Source organism: Dasypus novemcinctus, chromosome 16 (genome assembly GCF_030445035.2).
Source record: "Dasypus novemcinctus isolate mDasNov1 chromosome 16, mDasNov1.1.hap2, whole genome shotgun sequence".
NCBI lineage: Eukaryota > Metazoa > Chordata > Mammalia > Cingulata > Dasypodidae > Dasypus > Dasypus novemcinctus.
In genome coordinates, this window is record NC_080688.1 from 18,087,128 (window position 1) to 18,108,878 (window position 21,751).

A 21,751-nucleotide genomic window follows, 5' to 3' on the forward strand; every position below is an offset into this window, starting at 1 on the left:
AAAAGAATTAATTTCTGACGCTTATAACGACACGGATGAACTCTGAAGACATGTTGACTGAAATAAGCCAGATACAAAATGAAAAATACTGAATGAGCTCATGTACATGAAACAAGCATAATATGCAAATTTGTAAAGTCAGAAACTAGAATAGAGGTTATCAGGGACTGGGTGGGAGAGTTAATGTTTAATTGATACAGAATTTCTGTTAATATGATGGAAAAGTCTTGACAATGAATAAATAACAGAGGCACAACTTTGTCAATGTAATTAACACCACTGAAGTGTTTATTTGAAAAGGGATAAAATGGAAATTGTATGTTGTATGTAAGTTACCACACACAAAAAAACTGACAGAACAGTAAATGAAGAGTGAACCTTAATGTAAACTGTGGGGTAAAGTTAATAACATAATTATAATAATACTGTTTTACCAATTTTAATAAAAATACCACACTAATGCAAAGTGTTAATAATAGGGGAAAAAAACAAAAATTAAAAACAGGGAAAGCTGTGTTTGAGGGGTATGAAAGAACTCTGTGTATTCTGCATTTTTCTGTATATCTACAAATGTTCTAATGAAATAGATATTTGTGTGTGCATGTAAAAAGGAAAAAAGGCCATCAAGAAAGGAATATGCTGAAAGGCTAAGAAAATTAAGTTAAAATGTTATTTAAAATGTTCTGAAAAAAATTTTTTTAAAGATTAATTTTTTGTTTATTTATTTCCCATTCCCCCCTCCCCCACTGTCTGCTCTCTGTCCATTTGCTGTGTATTCTGTGTCCACTAGCATTCTAGTCAGCGGCACCAGGAATCTGTGTCTCTTTTTGTTCTGCCACCTTGCTACGCCAGCTCTCCATGTGTGCAGTGCAACTCCTGGGCAGGCGGTACTTTTTTCACACAGGGCAGCTCTCCTTGAGGGGCGCACTCTTTGCATGTGAGGCTCCCCTACACATGGACACTCCTGCGTGGCATGGCACTCCTTGCGTGCATCAGCACTGTGCGTGGGCCAGCTCACTGCATGGGTCAGGAGGCCCTGGGTTTGAACCCTGGACCTTCCATGTGGTAGGCAGATGCTCTATCAGTTGAGCCAAATCCGCTTCCCTGAAATGTGTTCTTTAATAGTGGGAAAAAACGTACAATATCTTTTCAGGAAAAGAACCATAAACTCTCTGAGAAGAAACAGCAAGTCACTGACACTATCATATAAACATTTCAATTTTTTATAAATCATCATAGAAATAAATACCAACCTTCCAGCTAGCAGTACAATGCCAATCTCCACTTTCGCTTTTATCCCAGACCTATAAAAAAATAAAAGGCAGGTAGTTTATAGGGAGAATTCCTATAAATTAAGACAAAAAAACATAAGACTGAAAATCAGTATATGGGCAAAGGATGTAAACACAAAATATACAAAAGACTATAACAAGTATGCAAATATTCATTCAAGGAAATGATTACTGAGAATCTTGAATGTGTTACGACCTAGGCTATGCCTTGAGCTCTTTAGCTCAAACTTTAGTAGGGAATAGAGAAAATTTAGACCATATATAACAAATATTATAGCAAAACATTCAACCTGAAAACCAACAAAAAATATATATATTACAGTAACAAGGTGCCATTTTAACCTTTTAATAGGTTAATGTAATGATATTGCCTAACGTAGACTATGAAGCTATTAAATCAGTTCAACCTTTAAAAAGACAATTCTTGGGAAACAGGTGTGCTGAACTAATTGGGCTCCTGTCTACCACATACAAAGTCCAAGGTTCAAAGCCCCAGGCCTCCCTTGTAAGGGCGAGCTGACCCACCGGAGTGCCCGCCCACAGAGGAATGCCACCCCCCGCAGGACAGCTACCCTGTGTGGGAATGCCATCCAGTGCAGGAGAGCCTCCCCATATAGGAGTGCCGGCTGATATGGGGAGCTGGTGCAGCAAGATGATGTAACAAGAGACACAGAGGAGAGAAAATAAGAAGACGTAGCAGAACAGGGAGTTGAGATGGCACAAGAGAGTAACTGCCTCTCTCCCACTTCTGAAGGTCCCAGGATGGGTTCCAAAGCCACCTAATGAGAACAGAAGCAGACACAGAAGAACACACAGCAAATGGACAGAGAGAACAGACAATGAGGGGAATGAGGGGGGCAGGATAAACAAAACAAATCTTTTTTTAAAAAAAAGACAATTCTCAAAATTTCTTCTCAAAAGCACAAAATATCAACTAATTTTCATCCAGCCTTAGCCTAAATTACCCAAAATACTTTAAAAGGTAAATGAATGTAGACTTTTCACTATAATACTCTTTCTGAGAAAGAAAATCTACAAATTGAAAGATCTATTGAAAGATCTGGTAATAAGTAAGTAATGAAAAAAACTGTGACCTATTCAGACTTTAAGCCATTAGGAAAGGTGATTATTAATTGCTGACAATGCAGCAATAATAAATAATCAAAATAAAATTTTGCATTGGAAGGTTACAAGTTCACAATTTAAAACCTTATAAGGAAAAAGGCAGAAGAAATCACTAAATCTTAACAAGTGAGAGTGTAAAAAAAAAAAAAAAAACAATGAGTAATAAGGTGACCAATTAAGTCTCATAAGTAATTTTTTCCTCTTCCTAAAAAGAAAAAGGATATTATTTGCACAATTAAATATTAAATATATGTGTACATGAGAAGAAACATGTACACATATATTTAATAATGCATGTATCTGTATAAATATATGACCCTTCAGTAAGAAAAAGCACTCTGGAAAAAATGGACATAAGGTCATAATGTAATGAAAATTCTATTGAGGAGAGTGTATGTGGCTCAGTGGTTGAGTGCCTGCTTTCTATGTACAAGGTCTCGGGTTCAACCCAGGGTACCTCCTTAAAAATATATACTATTGAAATATAAACACCTAAAATTCAATATTATTCCCAGCTAATAACTCTTTTAGGGAGAACCACCCTTCCTGTATGACCTCTTCATAAGTCAATAAAACTGACCCAAAGTTGAATACAGAGTATAAATTCATTATGTATTTAATCAATTTACCTAGACTATTCATGGAGGGTTCTTTATGATTATGTATATGAAAAATGTTTCCCCAAAAGGTCTATATATTTAACTTTTTTATTTTTCTATCTTATCACCTCTTCATCTTTATTTTTATTTTAAGGAAGCTTTAGATCACATAAAAATTATATCAAAAATATAGGGAGATTCCCATATTCCCAACACTCGCCTCCTCCCACACTTTCTCCATTTATAAACATCTCTCATTAGTGTGGTACATTTGTTACAATTGAAAAACACAAATTGAAGCATTGCTACTAACTGTTGTCTCTATATATTTAATATTTTAACGTTCTTTAAAGGGATTGTGAATTTTTAAAAGCTGCCTTAGAGTAATTGGAAGGATTTGGCAGTATTACTTTTTTCAAACAGTAAAACAAGCCGTTAATACTAATTTTATGTTTGAGATCATTGGTATCAAATTTGCATGTGAAAAGCAAAAAGGAAAACTCTGTCCTTCACATTTTCAGGTACTTGGGACAATGGAGAATGTAAATAATCCACACTCCAGATTTCTTATTTGCAAATCTATTATTATAGCCCTGTAATTTCTATCTCTGAGGTTCCCTAAATCCCAAATAGCATCCTCATACTACTGAAATTCTGCCTACCAGAATAGTCTACAGTCCTTTGAGAGAACGTCAAGAAACAAACATTGCAATTCCTACAGAGCAAGTACAGAACATTGGATTTTTTCTTTCATCGGGACATGAATTGGTTCCTTCCGGAATACAAATGGAGAACGACCGCCCCAGGTTGAGGACTGGGCAGACAAAACTCCGATGCACACCGCGAGCTATGAGAAATACCTCCCTACAAGTCCCCTCGCACTGTCCTCCAAATGAACAAGTTCGGCAGGTTAGGCCAACTACAAGCCCTTATTGAGGGCTTAACAAAAGACTCTCTCCAGAGGGTCCTAGCCTACACTGGGCGCCAAGTAGCCCACCCGCCCAGACTAAGGCCCACGAGTCGTCCGGGAGGCGGGAGGACGCACGTGGCCACGACGCCACGCCTCCGAAGCGCCCGCCCAGCCCACCGACCCTACCGCGCAAGCGCACAGGAAGCGCGCCCGCAGGGCTGCCGAGTCCCCACAATGCCGCTGGCGGGCGGGCCCTGCGTCAAAGAGGCGGCGACTGCGGGCCGGGTGGCGTCTGCCCGCGTCGCGTGCGCTCCGTGTCCCGTGCCGGCGGGACACCTGGGAATCGGGGACCCCTGCGCGCAAGAAGCCTCTACCGCACGTCCTCCTCCATCGCCGCGTCTCGCCCGCTCCCACCGCCCCAGACGCCGCGAGCACCTTGACGCTCTGGTCGCTAGAGCAGGTCGCCATCCGCCGCCCGTGGAAGTCGAAAGAGACATCGTGGATGAGATCCTTGTGATCCGCCGAGATGCTGCGCGCCACAAACATCGCTCCCGCCGGGCCCGCGCCTACTGCGCTGGCCCTGCCCGCCGCACAAAAAGGAGCCCACGCGCCGGCGCGTGCGGACCCGCCACACGCCTGCGAACCCGGCGCCGCGCACTCTCCCGCCGCGGGCGCGCGCACCGTAGGCGTGCGGCTCGCGCGCCGCCACGCCACGCCCCTCGGCCCGGCGTGCCCTGCGAGCGCCGGCGAGGGTGGCTGTGCCTCCGCCCAAGGCCGCGCCCCGCCCCTCGGCCCGCTTATTCGCTGCTGGCGCTGCGGGAGCTCCCGGGTCTGCCTCCGGGTCCGGCCTGAGAGCCCGCGGGCGTAAGTTTGCCTGACTTCCAGAAGTGTTGTTTTCTTTTGTCTTAAGTTACAAGAGCCCATTGTTGAAGATCTGAAGATTTAGAAAAACGAGAAATAAATGCCATGCACGGTCCTCGACCCTGTCAGTGCAGATCAGCATTTGGGTGATTCCTCCAAGACACGTGCTAGGAAGCAGTCCGGGAAACCAGGTTCGCAGTGGAGCTTTGCTGGAATTATCAAGAAGCAAGGAAGGATGGAGAGATGCTTGCAGAGATGGACGAAAAAGTCCAGGTTTCATAGCTGAGAAGTGAAGGCAGGAGCGATGGAGTTGAGGGGGAGAAAATGAAGGGTTAAGTAGAAGAGCAGGTATAGTGAGAGGAAGACAGAAGACAGAAAGGGTCGCAAGTAGTAGTAAAAATGTTTGAATTAAAGATCTCAGGGAGCGCAAACTTGGGGGCAGCGATATGACCCAAGAGGGGGGAACTGAGATAGAAATTAAGAGTTCTCCGCCTTGAGACAAGTTATCTGTGGAGTTGGCAGGATCCGAAGTGAATTGGAGGACCTACACGGCTCTGGCCCAGTGGAGAAATACGTGAAAGAGCAAACCGCTCCGTGAAGAAGGGTCCTCAGATCGAGGTTTCCGTCCAAACCAACAGGTGGAGGAACATTCTGCAGAGATCCTGACAATTTCGGGGATTTTGTCCATCAGGGATAGGCATTCCAGAGAGAATAGTGATAAGTTAGGAAGGGAAACGATGGAAGATTGGGTCGGAAGTGAAAGCACAGGGGAAAAAATCGAAAACGAGACTGCAGAAGGGAGGCATATATTTTGGATTATGGCAGAGGTAACAAGAATGCAAGACAGGATGAGTCGAGCAGGCCCCTAATGGATTTCACTGAAAGCTGCAAAGGGAAGCAGGGAAATAACCTAGATTTTCTAGAATTGTCTTTATGTGACATTGTTTAGTTACCTAATTACTATAAGATTAAATGTTTATTGTAAGAAATTTCTAAACTACAAGTGTATACAGAGTTCCTTTTCACTCCACAATCTAACCTCCTTGCACAAGAAAACCATTATTAGAGAGTACCCCTCCAGACTTTTTTTCAATGGGTTTGCATTGAATTATTGTATGCATAGTATTGCATAGTATTATTGTATGCAAGTACTAGTACACAGAAATGTAGCGATGTCATTTGGATTATTTAAAATATTTTGCCTATTTTTGCTTTTTTTAAAAGTATCCAACATGTTGGAAAACTGTCCACATGGACATTCTTTCCGTGTTTTACCTTTGTGTTCTAAAATACGGCTTTATTGTAAGTTTAAGTATTCTCTGCTAAAGTGCTAGCATGTAAAAATCACCATAAGCAATTTATTTTTCCATTCATGTAGACTTATTAAATTTACTTAATTTATCTTGTTTGGTTTATTAAAACTTTTTATAAAAAAAAAAATTTTCCACACTGTGGAAATGCTTTTTTCTGTATTGTTTATAAGAAACCTATTGAATTTTGTATGTTCATTATGTATCCATTCCTTTATTGGAATCTTAGTTCTTTTAGCTTCTATGTTGATTCCTTGGTATATAGATAAATTATCATATTAGCTGCAAATAATGAAATATACTTTTTATCCTTCACCTTCCAATCAGTAAAATAGAATCTACTCTAGATATTTCAAACACAGGCATTTAATGTAGGAGTTTGGTTACAAGTATATTGGAAGGGCTAAGTAAGAGCAAAAAGGGAACAGATGCCATTGTCCAGAATTAGTAACTACAGGAAACATACCGCTTCTAGGGCTGGAAGAAAGAAAGGGAGAACAGTTTTACCCAGGGCCTAGCATCATTGAGCCTCTGAGGCTGATGTTGGAAGCTTTACCACCATCCAGGAGATAGTCAGGAGCCAGATTTTTCAGCTGACACTGCAGGTGTGCCAACAGTAGCAACTGCTGAAGGAGCCAGTGCCCACAGCTCTGGGCAGCTGAGGTTTCTCTGTTGCTATGGTGAGAGCCAGCACATAGGGCTGCTGCTCCTGGGCCTGTAAGGATTCCCACCACTTCAGCAAGAAGCCTGGAAGCCAGACTCATTTGTTAGCAGAACTGCAGCTGTCTGAGATGCCCCCATAGAGAAGGGGGAAAAAGGCTTCTTCCTCTCTCCTACTTACCAGTAGGAGTGTCTTGTTGAATAGTAGCTGTGGTCATACTTGTCTTATTCCTGAAGTTAATAGAACTGCTTCTAATGCAGCATAACTATCAAAAGGTTGAATTTCTATGTATAGCGTGCTTGGAATCTTTCTTAAGAATCAGTATTTTTGGGAAGCAGATGTGGCTCAAGTCATAGAGCTTCCGCCTACCATATGGAGGACCCGGGTTGGATCCCTGGGCCCTCCTGGTGAAAAAGAAAGAGAAAGCGTGCCAGTGCGGTGAGCCAGTGCCTGCATGAGTGCCCGTGTGGTGAGCACAAGTGCCCACGTGGTGAGCCGGTGCCCACACAAGTGAGTCACACAGAAAGATGATGATGCGTTGAAAGAGACAAGGGGAGAGTCAAGGTGAAACACAGCAGAAACCAGGAACTGAGGTGGCACAGGTAAACCTCTCTCCACATCAATGGTCTCCAGGATCAAATCCTGGAGATACCTAGAGGAGAGGAAATGAGAAGACAACAGAGACAGCAAAAACAGCAGAGTGGGAGGAGGGGAGGGGGGGAATAAATAAATAAATTTTTTATAAGTGTTTAAAAGAAAAAAGAATTAGTATTTTCTTGTATTACTTTTTTCTTATTGGTGCCTTAATACATTTCCTAATGCTGAATCTTCATTGCTTTAATACTCAGCTAGTGATTTATCAATATTTAGGTTTTTTCTTCTATATAAAGTATTTTGGTATGTTTTGTGTATACATATGAATGCTTGCTGTTCTTGTCATTTCATGGTTTCCAAATTACTTTAACCTTTTACAAAAGATTAGGAAGTTTTCATATTTTCTCTGCTCTGAAACAGTTAAAATGACATGGGAATTACTATTCTGTGAAAATTTTGTACATGGCATTCATAAAATTATATAGGCCTCCTGCCTTTGCTTGTGAAAGGAGTAGTTGGTTGTGTTTTTTTTAAAAGATTTATTTATTTCTCTCCCCCACCACCACCCCAGTTGTCTGTTCTCTGTGTCCATTCACTGTGTGTTCTTCTGTGTCCTCTTCCATTCTTGTCAGCGGCACCAGGAATCTGTATCTCTTTTTTGTTGTGTCATCTTGCTGTGTCAGTTCTCCGTATGTGCAGCGCCACTCCTGGACAGGCTGCACTTTCTTTCACACTGGGCGGCTCTCTTTACGGGTCGCACTCCTTGTGTGTGGGGCTCCCCTACACGGGGGACTCCCCTGCGCGGCATAGCACTCCTTGCGTGCATCAGCACTGTGCTTGGGCCAGCTCCACACGGGTCAAGGAGGCCTGGGATTTGAACCGTGGACCTCCCACATGGTAGGCAGATGCCCTATCCATTGAGCCCTATCCATTCCCAGGGGTAGTTGGTTTTAATACTACCTTTCAAAAATATTTTATTATTGGTCTCTTCAGACTTTCTGCCTTTTCTCAAGTCAGTCTTCATCATTTATATTTTTTCCTTCAAAAATCAATCATCTCATTAAGATATTTAAATTTTTCAATATAAAGTTATACATGATAATTTCTTATAATTTTTTTAAAGATTTTTTATTTATTTCTCTCCCCTTCTCCCCCACCCCTAGTTGTCTGTTCTCTGTGTCCATTTGCTGCATGTTTTTTGTCCACTTCTGTTGTCAGCAGCACGGGAATCTGGGTTTCTTTTTGTTGCGTCATCTTGTTGTGTCAGCTCTCCGTGTGCAGCACCGTTCCTGGGCAGGCTGCACTTTCTTTTGCGCTGGGCAGCTCTCCTTACAGGGTGCACTCCTTGCACATGGGGCTCCCCTACGCAGGGGACACCCCTGTGTGGCAGGGCACTCCTTGCGCGCATCAGCACTGTGCATGGGCCAGCTGCACACGGGTCGAGGAGGCCCAGGATTTGAACTGCGGACCTTCCATGTGGTAGACGGACGCCCTAACCACTGGGCGTCCAAGTCCGCTTACCCTCACTGTGTTTTTAATTTTCATTCTTCTTAATTTTTCCTAGAGGTGTGCCTCTTCTACTGGTATTGATAAGTTGAATGCTACTTATCGAGTCTCTTAGCTTTTCTTTTCCTATTTCATTCATAGCTATATTGTCTTTTTTAGTTCTTATATTGATAGTTTTTCTACTTTGTCATATAGAGACCCTAATTCATTTGCTTTCGATTTGTCTTTGTTTCCAAGAAAACGCAGCTTTATATACTTTCCTCTGAGAAATGCTGCAATTGCTATTCATTTCTAAATATCCCATCACTTGAGTTCTTGTATGCTGGCTAGCCCGGTACTTTTTTAGAAAGTGTGTTTCTGCAAGGGGAATTTTTCCCTTTTTGTTGCTGCTTCTCTGTAGCTGCGTATGGATTTGATTGGGTCACAGAGAGGGAACAGCAAGAAAGGGGCCCGGCCTTGAGGAATCTAGCTTCTCCATTGAATACAGTAGCCAGTTGGAAAGGATAAAATTATTGGCCAAAATGCTATTTTTTTTTTAGGACGTACAAGAGATTGAACCCAGGACCCTGTGCATGGGAAGGAGGTGCTCAATCACTGAGCTACACCCTCTCTCCAGTGGGAGCTGGTTTTTTCATGTGTGTGTTTGTTTTTAGGGGTACTGGGGATCAAACCCAGGACCTCATACATGGGAAGCAGGCACTCAACCACTTGAGCTATTAATACAGCTGCTCCCAAAAAATGCTATTTCTTTTTGTTTAGAAATGTTTTGTTTGGTGCACACACACTTCCCACACAGCTAAGACCAGAGCTGGTGCTGCAGGCATAAGCTTGACCATCTGCAGTCTAGAGAGCCTTATCCAAGAGTAGCCAGTAGGGGGCATTACAACATTTTATATCAAGCTTTAAAATGCCCAGAACCTGTACAGATTTCCTAAGTGCCAGCAACATCTGAAATTGAATTTCCAGTGGCCTAGAACAGAGCAGACAGCATGTCATTACGTCTGAAATGAAATCTTGATGTTTTTTTGGTTTCTAAATTGAATGCTAAAGTGCAAACCCACCCTTTGCTTTAGAGAAAGACACTGTCTTTTGTCTTCCAAGGTGACTGACTCTACAGTCTTGAAAGGATAACCCCAAACAAAGGGAAGCCAGTGCCTTGCTTGCAAATCATGCAGAAATGGGAGAGAATCATGACATGGAGAATCGTCTCCCAAGAGAGGGTTTGGAGAGTGAGGTTTGGTAGAAGGTCTGGTGAAGGAGACAGAGGCCCCATCTAGATTGAAAAGATGGCTGCAAAGCTGGGGTCTCTGCACTTTGCCTGGTGTTCTTCTAAACTTTCTGGAAGGTGGCTTCTCCCACTGTCTCCCCACAGCAGGTTGGAGGAAAGGATGTCACGCAGACACCCCTGCTTCTCCACTCCTGAGCTTTGCCAGGGAGAGCCTACCGAAACTAAAGGCAGAGAACCCCCAGGCAAGTTTCCATTCTGATCGAGACGTAACAGAAGTCTCTGTCAAGAGAGGGAGGTGGGGCGGCGGACTTGGCCCAGTGGTTAGGGCATCCGTCTACCACACGGAAGGTCCGCGGTTCAAATCCCGGGCCTCCTTGACCTGTGTGCAGCTGGCCCATGCGCAGTGCTGATGCGCCCTACGTATAAGGAGAGCCGCCCAGTGCGAAAGAAAATGCAGCCTGCCCAGGAATGGCAGTGCACACACGGAGAGCTGGCACAAGATGATGCAACAAGAAGAAACACAGATTCCTGTGCCGCTGACAACAGAAGCGGACAAAGAAGATGCAGCAAATAGACACAGAGAACAGACAACCGGGGTCAGGGGGAAAGGGAGAGAAATAAATAAATAAATCTTCCCACATATGAGGTCCCAAGTTCAATTCCCAGTACCTCCTAAAAACACAACCAACAATCATTAACTTGGGGGAACCAGTGTTTGGTGAGCACTAGCTTCCCACAGACGAGGTCTGAGGTTCAGTCCCTGGCCCTGGTACCTCAAAAAAACAAACAAAAAAAGAGCGAGGGAGGTGAGGCAGTTAGGCTCAGCAAGGCTGGACAGAGAACAGAGGGGCCACAGAGTCCTGGGCCCCCAGCCCTGAAAGGGCTAGCCTCTCACGCAGTGCGCTACAAGGTTTAGGGCAGGATGGAGGACCCCACCTCTTCCCAGCGAATGATTTAGAATGCATTCTTGGATTAAACTCCAAGAAGTGTGTCTGTGTTTCTGGACCTGGACACCTGTAGTCTTTGGGAGTAAGGGAAGTGCAGGCTTTTTTGTTACTTCCCTGGGCATTTACTTCCCATTATAATTTGTAGTATATGTTAAAAGACCACATTAGTAGTAAAATTTCAGACTACCAGGTTTTTGCTGGTAGAGAGGACATAATCCAATGGTCATGTGACCGCAATCATGGTACTACTCCGGCCTCCATAAATGGGTTTCAGGGCCAGTCCTCTCACAGGGCACATCTGACACTCCAGAAGTTTCTCATTTGACAGGGGAGTCTGGCCAAGTATGCAGTGTAGCAGCCAAAGGCACTGACTTAGAATCAGATGTGGGATAAATACTTAAGCCAACCCAGTTGGTGGTATTTGCTGGAGCAGTCTGAAAAACTAACCCGGATTTTGGTACCAGGAGAATGGAGTATGGGGTGCTGCTGTTGCAAATACAAAATTGTGGAAACAGGTTCGGAATTGGGTAATTGATAGAGGCTGGAAAAATTGTGAGGTGCTTCACAGAAAAGACCTGGACTGCTTTGAAGTAACTGTTGGCAGAAATGTGGATGCTAAAGGTACTTCCAATGGGGCCTTAGATGGAAATGATTAATGCGTTATTGGAACTGGAGAAAAGGCAGTCCTTGTTTTAAAATGGCAGAGAACTTGGTGAAAGTGAGTTCTGATGTCAAATGGAAGGCAGAACTTGAAAGCGATGAGTTTGGATATTTAGCTGAAGAGATTTCCAAGCTAAGTATGGAAAGGTCAGCCTGGTTTCTCCTTGCAACTTACAAAAAAATGCAAGAGGAAAGGGATAAGCTAAGAAATCCTGGGCACAAAGAAACCAGAAGTTGATAGTTTGGAAAATTCTGAGCTTCTGAAAAGCAACTCCCCAGAGAATAGTTCTCTGTGTGTGTGTGTGTATGTGTGTGTGTGTATTTTAGGAGGTACTGGGGATTGAACCTGGGACCTCGTACATGGGAATCAGGCACGCAGACCACTGAGCTGCATCTGCTCCCTCTTTGTCTTTTTGAGGTACTGGGGCTGGGGATTAAACCTGGGACCTCCTATGTGGGAAGCTGATGTCCAGCTACTGAGCCACATTGGCTCCCCTGACTTGGTTTGTTTTTTTCCTCCATTTGTTTGCTTTTGGTTTTTGTTTGTTTGTTTGTTTCATTTTTAGGAGGCACTGGGAACTGAACTGGGACCTCCCTTGGGGAAGTAGGCATTCAACCACTTACATCACATCCACTCCCCTTTGTGAGGGTTTAACTGCACATGGATCCAGTCGGCCATTTCAGGGCAAGGCAGGATTGGAAATGCAGCTATCCAGGAAGGATCTCAGGAAACTTACACTGTTTGATGATTTGGACCCTGTGTACCACATGCAAAACTACACACACACACACAGTTTTTGCACCATCAATATGAATGGAACCATTGCCAGCCTGGACTAAAAGGGACAGATTGAAGGAAAAAATCAGTTCCAGGTCAGGACAGTAGAAGCTGAGATCTAGACCAAAGACATCTTCTTGGTCCGAGAGAGGGGGCCCACTCATATGTGTGGAAAGAGTGGATCTGCCCTGGCTCTTGGAGAGGGCAGGCCTCCTGCCTTCTCGTTTAGGAAGAGTGCTGCCACCCCCGTGTTCTCAGAAATTGGAACCTGTGCCCCTGGGATGGCGGAAATTCTGGCCACCATCCCAATGCTTGGAGAGGGTGGTGCTTACCCCGAGTATTCAGGGAGAGCATGGCTGCTGTGCAAGGGCTTGGAAGGTTGGAGCTGCTGCTCCATCAGGCCTAGAGGACAAACAAAAGTCCATCGATGACTCTCGACTTTGACATCTAATAGAGGACGCCTTACAGGGTTTCTGAATTGTTTTTGACCCATGACCCCTGTTTTCCTTCCCTGTGGGAATGGGAATTTTATCCTATGCCTGTCCCTCCTTTGTATATTGGAGGCAGATAACTTCTTCTCTAGGTTTAACAGGTGCACAGACAGAGGGGAATTAAGCCCCCAGACAGACCACACCCATAATCAATTTTGATTGAGACTTTGTACTTGGCATCATTTCTAAAATGGCTTAAGGCTTTTGGGATGTAATGTTGGAATGAATGTATTTTGCATGTAGAAAGAACATGTCTTTTGTGGTCCAGAGGGTAGAGTGTGGTGGTTGGAACTGTATGTACCCCAGAAAAACATGTTCTTAAAGTTAATCCATTCCTTTTGATGAGGCTACTTCAGTTAAGGTGTGGACCCCCCCGCCCCACCCCCGTCTCATTCAGGAATGGTCTTAACACTATTACTGGGGTCCTTTATAAATGGAATGAATACGGGGTGGGAAGGAGCCACAGAAGCAAGAAGCTGACATCAATGAAACCTGCAGGAGAGGGAAGAGACCAGTGGTTGCCACCATGTGACAGAGGAGCCAAGGCTTGCCAGTAGCTAGTCTTCAGGAAGAAAGCATTGTCTTGATGATGCCTTGATTTGGAAATTAGCTCGAAACCTTAAGGTAATAAATTATCATTATCTAAACCATCCCATTTGATGGTATTTGCTAGAAGCAGCCTGAAAAACTAAAACAGCCCTATTCTCAAATGTTTAGTAAATAGGTAAATAGTTTAAAAAGGAATAAAACAGTTACTATGGCTAAGAGATTTAAAATGGAGTCAGGAGGTCATTTTGGAGGTTATTCTTAAGCAGCTATCAGCCAGGTGTCACAAAGTGCCAAACCATTAAAAGTCTCCAGCAAACCTAAGGACACCTGGACACCATAAACCACAAGGTAAAGGACTCAGGAAATCATCTAACCTGAAGGGAAATTGCAGTACCCCAAATACGTACCAACCACAACTTCTACAGTCTTTTTCTTTAAAAAAGCTTGCCTGGAAATGACAAGATGGGACACAGTTTGGGTTGCTACCTGAGACCCCAAAAAACACATCTGCTTGCAGCTTGGTTCGTTATTTCCCAGTTAACATTACATGGTGTCAGAAATAGGACCCAAAATGCCCCAGACCTGACTTGAACCGCCGTCGAATTCGGGCAAGGTGCCAGCAGAAGCCCCTTGAGCTCTGTCGTCACCCCCACGTCCCGGGCTCCCTTTGGTGAGTCCTCCTGGCTCCAAACCTTCTTCTTTCTTGTTGAGGTTCTGGCCTTTCTTTGGGTGTCTCCCGGTAAAGGACATTGGAACATTGGTTCTTTTGGTTTGGGCTGGTGGCAGCAGCCCTTCCGTGTTGGCCCTTTTTGGTGTACAGGGGAAATTTCCTTGTCTGGTGAGTACTCAAATGGGACTTTACAAATTCCCACTTTGGTAATGAGCTCTTTTCGGTGGAGGTACACTCCCCCAACAATCAATTTGACCTCTGTTCTGTGAGCAGTCAAACTATTTTGGGTGTGCATGGGATGGACATTTAAATGCTCCTAGAGCACCTGACACCTTCTGTTGAGAGGCCTCAGCTTCCAAAGAACAAATTTCCCGTGAAAGGAGAGGAGGTCACAGACGGGCTAGATTGAGGCTACCCACCACCCTCGAGACTGTTTCCATACAACCAGGGCCACCTGGGCATGGGTCGGACCACTAGAGCACAGGCTGTCCACCAGGTAAGCAAGTATGATGTCAAAGGCACACTGTAAAATGTCACATTTTAAGGAGAATCTCCTATATATTTTTTAATGTAACATTTTCTGTGATCGATGTATCTTTTAAAAATAAATAAAAAATATATTAAAAAACAAAGTCACACTTGCCCAAAACCTGGACAATTCCTCCAGGTATAGGATTTAGGATTGCTCACAATCAGAACTAACTAAAAGAATGGGTTCCTGTTCCTAAGAATTCTAATGGTGTACTACCATCTAGCATACCAGCTAGTTTCTTGTTCAAAAATTTTGCTCCTGCCTGATGCAAAATCTTATCCTGCTTTACCTAACACACCAGAGAAAATCTCTAACTATAATGGCCACAGAGAGGATCTTTCAATATGACCAAGTTAGTTTATTTGCATGCTCAGCTAGAAAATAGAGGCTATAAAACTAAGCAACCAAATGAGATACTTTTTTTAAAAATTTAGATCCCCACCCCACCCCACTTGCTGCTTGCAGTCACCGTCTGCTCTCTGTGTCTATTTGCTGCATGTTCTTCTGTGTCTGCTTGTCTCTTCTCTTTAGGAGGCACCAGAATCCAATCCCAGGACCTTCCAATGTGGGAGAGAGCATTCAGTTGCTTGAGCCACCTCAGCTCCCTGGTTTGTTGTGTCTCTCATTGTGCTTTCCTCTGTGTCTCTGTTTCGTTGTGTCGTCTTGTTGCCTCAGCTCTCCACGCAGGCCAGCTCTCTGTGCAGGCCAGCTCACCTTCACCAGGAGGCTCTGGGAACTGAACACAGGACCCCCCATGTGGTAGATGGGAGCCCCATCGCTTGAGCCTCATCCGCTTCGCTGAGATACTTGTTTTAAATTGTACCTGGAAGCTTCCAAATGTATAACTAATTCTAAAATTGCCCCTCTTTAAAAACAAATATTAACTTAAGAACTGACAAAGGCTTATCTAAGCACATTAACAAGCTTGAAAAATTATCCAGAACTAGTGACTCTGACTGTTCAAATCCTCCTTTAAATCCCTCCTATCTTCCTTCTCTCTGCCCTAACTTAGCCATGCTCCCTTCTGCAGTCATAAGTTCCCAGCTCCTACTGAAGATCCAATAGGTTTTGCAAAAGAATTTAATCTTACTCAGATTTAAGAGCCTGGATACTCAGAAGACTATCAACAATTCATATGACTGCTGGTGAAGGTCATGCCAAAATCTGGATAGACAGAGCTAATTAGAAAGAGCCCTTTAATGTCTTTTCAAAATGCAGAGCCATTGACAAACTGAAGGATTTAAGCTAGCTAAGGAACTTCATACGTTTATATGGTCATACCTGAAATTTCCCCCCAGATTACTGTTTACAGCAAATTCAACAGTGTACCCAGAAACCTGATGAGCCCATATAGGAAAATTTTAACATTCAAAAAAAGACTTAATTCTCAGGTCTTGGCTATATTAACTATGAAATAATTCTACTTTTGTTAATGTCCCTTCAGGAGAACTAAGCACCACTCTAAAACATAAACAACTGGTGGTGAACTTGGCCCAGTGGTTAGGGCGTCTGTCTACCACATGGGAGGTCTGCAGTTCAAACCCCAGGCCTCCTTGACCCGTGTGCAGCTGGCCCACGCGCAGTGCTGATGTGCACAAGGAGTGCCCTGCCATGCAGGGGTGCCCCCCGCATAGGGGAGCCCCACACGCAAGGAGTGCACCCTGTAAGGAGAGCCGCCCAGTGCGAAAGAAAAGTGCAGCCTGCTCAGGAATGGTGCCGCACACGGAGAGCTGACACAGCAAGATGACGCAACAAAAAGAAACAGATTCCCATGCTGCTGACAACAGAAGCGGATAAACACGATGCAGCAAAAAGACACAGAGAACAGACAACAAGGGTGGGGGGGAGTGGGGGGGGAGTGGGGGGGGAGTGGGGGGGGAAGGGGAGAGAAATAAATAAATCTTTCAAAAAAATAAAAAATAAAAAAACCATAAACAACTAAATTAGGAAAATAAATAAATAAATAAATTGGGCCACCACAGAATTTAAGGATTTAGTAATTCTTACAGATTAGAGCACACCTTTAACAAAGGCTAAAAAAAAATCCTCCCAAGCAAAAACAGTACAAATACAATTAACCCAATGATTTTCTGGTTACAACAGCTAAATAAGCCCCCAACAGACCCATTTAAGCACCAGAGTTCAGGATGCTAGTATGCCTGTTATAAACAACCTGGACATCAAAAAAGAGGCAGACCAAAACTACCCAAAACAGCAGCAAACCCCCTAATGTTCTTTGCCCTCTAGAAAGCAAAGTGCCTTTCAGTGTGAATTCTAGGTCAATTCAAAGACCCCCACGTAATTACCTTTGTTGTCTTGCAGCTCTTTTGTTATTTCTCAGTTGACAAAGGATGGATGGAAGTTGGGATGGATAGGTAGATGATAGAGATAGAATCACAGAACAAATGTGACAAAATGTTAAAAGTTGTTTAAAATTATCTAGGTATGGGGTATGTTGGGTTCTTTTTATGGGATGTGTATATATATATATATATATATATATATATATATTTTTTTTTTTTTTTACAACTGCCCTATAAGGTTGAAATTATTTCAAAATTAAAAGTTTTTTTTTTTTTTCAAATGTCTGATACAAAATAACACAATAAAATTTCAGAAATTAAGGTGTTCCCTCAGCAAGGCTGAGGATCTCAGTCTATGGTATTTGGAGTTTAGGCTACAGTCCTTGTTTTTGGATGGATCGTGGGGGTGGGTGGCACAACCCATGCTTTAACCAGATTTGTAAGAAGAAAGGCCACTTGCCCTGTATGATACTCTGCATGTTTGTTTTGTAAGTTACAGCTTTTACTATACACTTATTGTTTGTGTATGTCATGTATGAATGATATATTTCAATAAAATTTTATTTAAAAGAGAAGAAAGAAAGGCCACTTGGCCCAAGTAGAAGTAGCCCAAGTGCTGGTTTCATGTGCATTAACCTGCCAACGTTTCTCCTCACAATGCCTTGCCAGGTGGGGCTGTACTTCCTGTCAAACTCCTTGATCTGGGTCGCAGTGTCCTTCTCTGTTGTATCTCTCCAAGGTCTGAGGAGCATAGTCCCCCGAACCCTGTTGCATCTCCTCCGGTGTGTCCACATTTTTCATCACGACCTTTCCGTGGCTCACAGCTCCTGAGGAGTGAGCACGACCAGTGAGCGGGGGCCAGCCTGCCCCACCTACTTCTCCCTGGCTCCCCTCACGGTCTCAGATTGTAATGGGGCTTGTTGTACTGGGACCTGAGAAGGAAATTGAGTTGTAGTTTAATGTGATCACTACCCCAGGGCCTGGTTATTTGGGACAGCTGATATTTAATGCCATAGTCTAGGGACATATGGGAAAAAAATTTGCAGGTCACTTTTAAGAAATAGTTTGAGGTGGCTGTGGAATTTTTCTAAGCCTTGGACTTGAATATAGCACAGTGCGGAGGCTGATTGGTTCCTAATGATGTGCATGCCCTTGATAGTTAACAGTAATATTGTAATATTTTTGCAGAAAAATGGCAAAGAAGATATATCAATTCTAAAGGTCAACAGTCAAGGGGTATAAGGGGATATGGGATTTTTTTTTTCCTTTTGGAGTAATGAAAAGGTTCTAAACTTGACTGAGGTGATGACAGCACAACTCTGTGATGAAAATGAGAGTGTGAATACACACTTTGAATGAATTGTCTGAGTCATGGGACTGTATAACACAATGAATCCTTTGGTGGAAGATGGCCTGTGATCAACAGAACAAATTTGGAAATAGACTTGGCCCAGTGGTTAGGGCGTCCCTCTACCACATGGGAGGTCCGTGGTTCAAACCCCAGGCCTCCTTGACCCGTGAGGAGCTGGCCCATGCGCAGTGCTGATGCGCGCAAGGAGTGCCCTGCCATGCAGGGGTGTCCCCCGTGTAAGGGAGCCCCACACACAAGGAGTGCGCCCCATAAGGAGAGCTGCCCAGCGCGAAAGAAAGTGCAGCCTGCCCAGGAATGGCGCCGCCCACACTTCCCGTGCCGCTGACGACAACAGAAGCGGACAAAGAAACAAGACGCAGCAAATAGACACAGAGAACAGACAACCGGGGGAGGGGGGGGGAATTAAATAAATAAATAAATAAATAAATCTTAAAAAAAAAAAACAGAACAAATTTGAGGATGTTTTCTCATGATATAACAGATATATAATACTAATACAGGGTATTAATAGTAGGGGAGGCAATACACCAAATGTAAGATATAGACTACAGTTAGTAATATTTTGATGAAGCTCTTTCATAATTTATAACAAATGTTTCACAAAAATGTAAGGTGATGGTGGGGTGATATATGGGAACCCTGTATGATGTTATGCATGTTTGTTTTGTAAGTTCACAACTTTTACTATATACATATTGTTTATGGATGTTCATGTATGAATGATATACTTCAATAAAAAATTTTAAATAAAATGAAGAAAACAAAATCTACATCCTAATCCCCAGAAACTGTCAATATATTATCTTACAGAGTAAAGGGACTTGGTAGAGGTGATTAAGTGAAGGATCTTGGGATGGGGATATTATCTGGGGTTATCCAAGTTGACTCAATATAACAGTCTTTTAAAGAGGGAGGCAGGACAAGTCAAAGTCAGAAGGTATGTGACTAGAAGCAGAGAATAGAGAGAAGAGGAGCCAAGGCATATACTGCCTCTCGAAGCTGGAAGAGGCAAGGAGCAGATACTTCCCTGCAGCATCCAGAAGGAATGCAGCCCTGCCAACACCTTGATTTTAACTCCTTTAGACTCATTTAGAACCTCTGATCTCTAGAAATATAAGAGAATAAATCTGAGTTGTTTTAAGCCACTAGATTTGTAGTAATTTTGTTATAGCAGCAATAGGAAGCTAATACACACTGGAAGCTCTGGGTTCTATCAAAGGATAATATATAGGCTTCTCCTTCTACCCACAGACCTTGTATTGACCTGATACAGTAGTCTTCAACCTTTGATTTATGTTGGACTCAAATGGAAAATTGTCAGAAATCCTCTTGTCCATGATACATCCCAAATAAATTGAATCAGAATCTGGGAGAAGGACTCATGCATTATTTTTCTTCTTTTTAACATAGAAACAAGTATTTATTTAGCAGGCAAATATGCTGTCTTTTCAATCTTCTCAGCTACCCAGTTTAATTAGTATGACGTTCATTCTTAGGTTTTAAATTATGAAACTGGGGGTCAAATAAGTTTTTTGACAAAAACCACATGCAATAGGCTGGAAATCTAGCCTGGTTCTCATTTTGAGTAGGCAAGACTAGTCGGTAGGCATCCATATTCATAAATGTGAACTTGCCATGAAAATAATGGGAATGTACCCAGCTCTGAGAAGAGAGAGAATACTGCTAAGGTGTGGGCATAAACATCTACGAGGAGCGAGCTCCACCTTGACACCTGAAGTGAGGCGATGTTACTGTAGATGAGATGGGCTGAGGGGAGCCTTGGCTGCTCTCTGCTTGTCAGCTTTATTCCCTGTGGCTTTACATTTACCAGAGGTCACGGCCACCAGCAGCTCTGGGATTTCATCCTCCCAATTCCAACGATACAGAGACAAATTTGGATTCTCATCCAAATCCATTTTAAAAAAATTATTTGAGAATGATGCTGGTCCATCTAGGATCATGGATCCACCCCTTAAACCAAACTCATTACCAGATAAGCCACATGAAAAGAAAATGTACATCTCTTAGGTATTCAGTTTGAAGAGTTAACAATTGGACACACCCACGTAACCACATTAAATACAAAATAGGGAATATTTCCATCACAACAGAAAGTTTTATGATGCCTCTTGGCAGTGAATTCAAACCCCTCACAAAGGCAACCACTTTCTGACTATTATCACTATAGATAAGTTTTGCCTGTTCTTGATTTTCATATAAATGGAAACATACAGCATGAATTTTTTGGGGGAGTCTGGCTTCTTTTGTTCAAAATAGTGATTTTGAGGTTCATCCACTTGGTTGTATATATCAGTTGTACATTTTTAAAAATTTATTGAAATATTTCACTCAAACATAAACATACATAAACAAGTGTATAATAGTTGTGTGTACATTCTTTTTTTGTTGTTGAGTAGTGTTTGATTATATGACTATATCACAGTTTATCCACTTACGTTGATGGATTTTTTGGCTAATTACAGTTTTGGGCAATTAATGCTGCAGAGTGACTTTAAAACCTGGTCACAAAGTCTTTGACACTCCTTCATCAAAAATGGTTTCTAAGTTGCCTCCCCTTGCAGCTGGGCAAGTTTGGGGCTGCTTTGGCTAAATGAGAATAGGAGAAGTAACCTTATGTGACATCTAGAGTATATTATAGAAGGTCATGTGAAAAAATGAAAAAGACTTTGCAGCTTCCACCTCGTTCTCTGGGGCCACTTACCTTAGAGCCCTGAGCGTCAGTGTAAGAAGTCTGCTGGCTGTGACCACCATGTTGGAGAGGTACCTTGCAAGTCTCTGGCTGACAGTCCTGAGCCCACACATCAGTCATCCTAGCCCAGGTGCCAGACGCATGAGTGAACAGTCATCTGGAAATGGCTGTGCCAGTCAGAGGAAAGCTGCCCACAGTGTCCTCTCTGAGTCCCTGGGGTCCAGGAGCATCAACAATGGTGCTGGTTTTATGCCACTGATTCTGAGGTGGTATTTTAGTCACAATGAGTAACTAGAACAATGTTGCTAGCAAATTCATAGAAATGAAATTGCCAGAAGGAGGAGGTACAGCTTAGTAGTTGAGTATCTGCTTCCCATGTACAAGGTCCCAGTTCAATCTGATACCTCCAAAAAATGAATGAATGAATGAAGAATGAATGAACAAACGAACGAACAAATAAAAAGAAGTTGCCAGAGGCTGGGGAAGGGTGGAATGGGGAGTTATTGCTTCATGGGTAGAAGAGTTTCTATTTGGGGTGATTGTTACACAACATTAAGGATGTAATTAATGCCACCAAATTTGTACACTTAAATAAAGAGGCAGATTTTTGTTATCTGTGTGTGACTCCAAAAAGATTATGCTCCTAAAATCAT

At 43.0% G+C, this 21,751-nt stretch overlaps 1 protein-coding gene and 1 long non-coding RNA gene across 3 annotated transcripts in view; both read right to left on the reverse strand.

Moving 5' to 3' along the window:
- The window catches only part of SEH1L (SEH1 like nucleoporin), a 37,092-nt gene extending 32,436 nt beyond the window's left edge, over positions 1-4,656 (reverse strand). The window contains exons 1-2 of one of the 2 annotated variants that reach the window (XM_058277267.1): positions 4,362-4,656; positions 1,254-1,304 (exon numbers count right to left, since the gene is read on the reverse strand). In XM_058277267.1, the coding sequence (XP_058133250.1) occupies positions 1,254-1,304; positions 4,362-4,472 (162 nt within the window). In that variant the 5' untranslated portion in view covers positions 4,473-4,656. The remainder of the gene's footprint in view (positions 1-1,253; positions 1,305-4,361) is intronic. The other variant, XM_058277266.2, reaches the window with a different exon arrangement.
- A 12,905-nt stretch (positions 4,657-17,561) lies between these two features.
- On the reverse strand, positions 17,562-21,238 carry LOC139436618 (uncharacterized). The gene is made up of 2 exons (XR_011645899.1): positions 21,111-21,238; positions 17,562-17,948 (listed from the first exon to the last, which is right to left on the reverse strand). It is a non-coding gene; the product is annotated as an uncharacterized lncRNA (long non-coding RNA).
- Between the last annotated feature and the right edge of the window lie 513 nt (positions 21,239-21,751).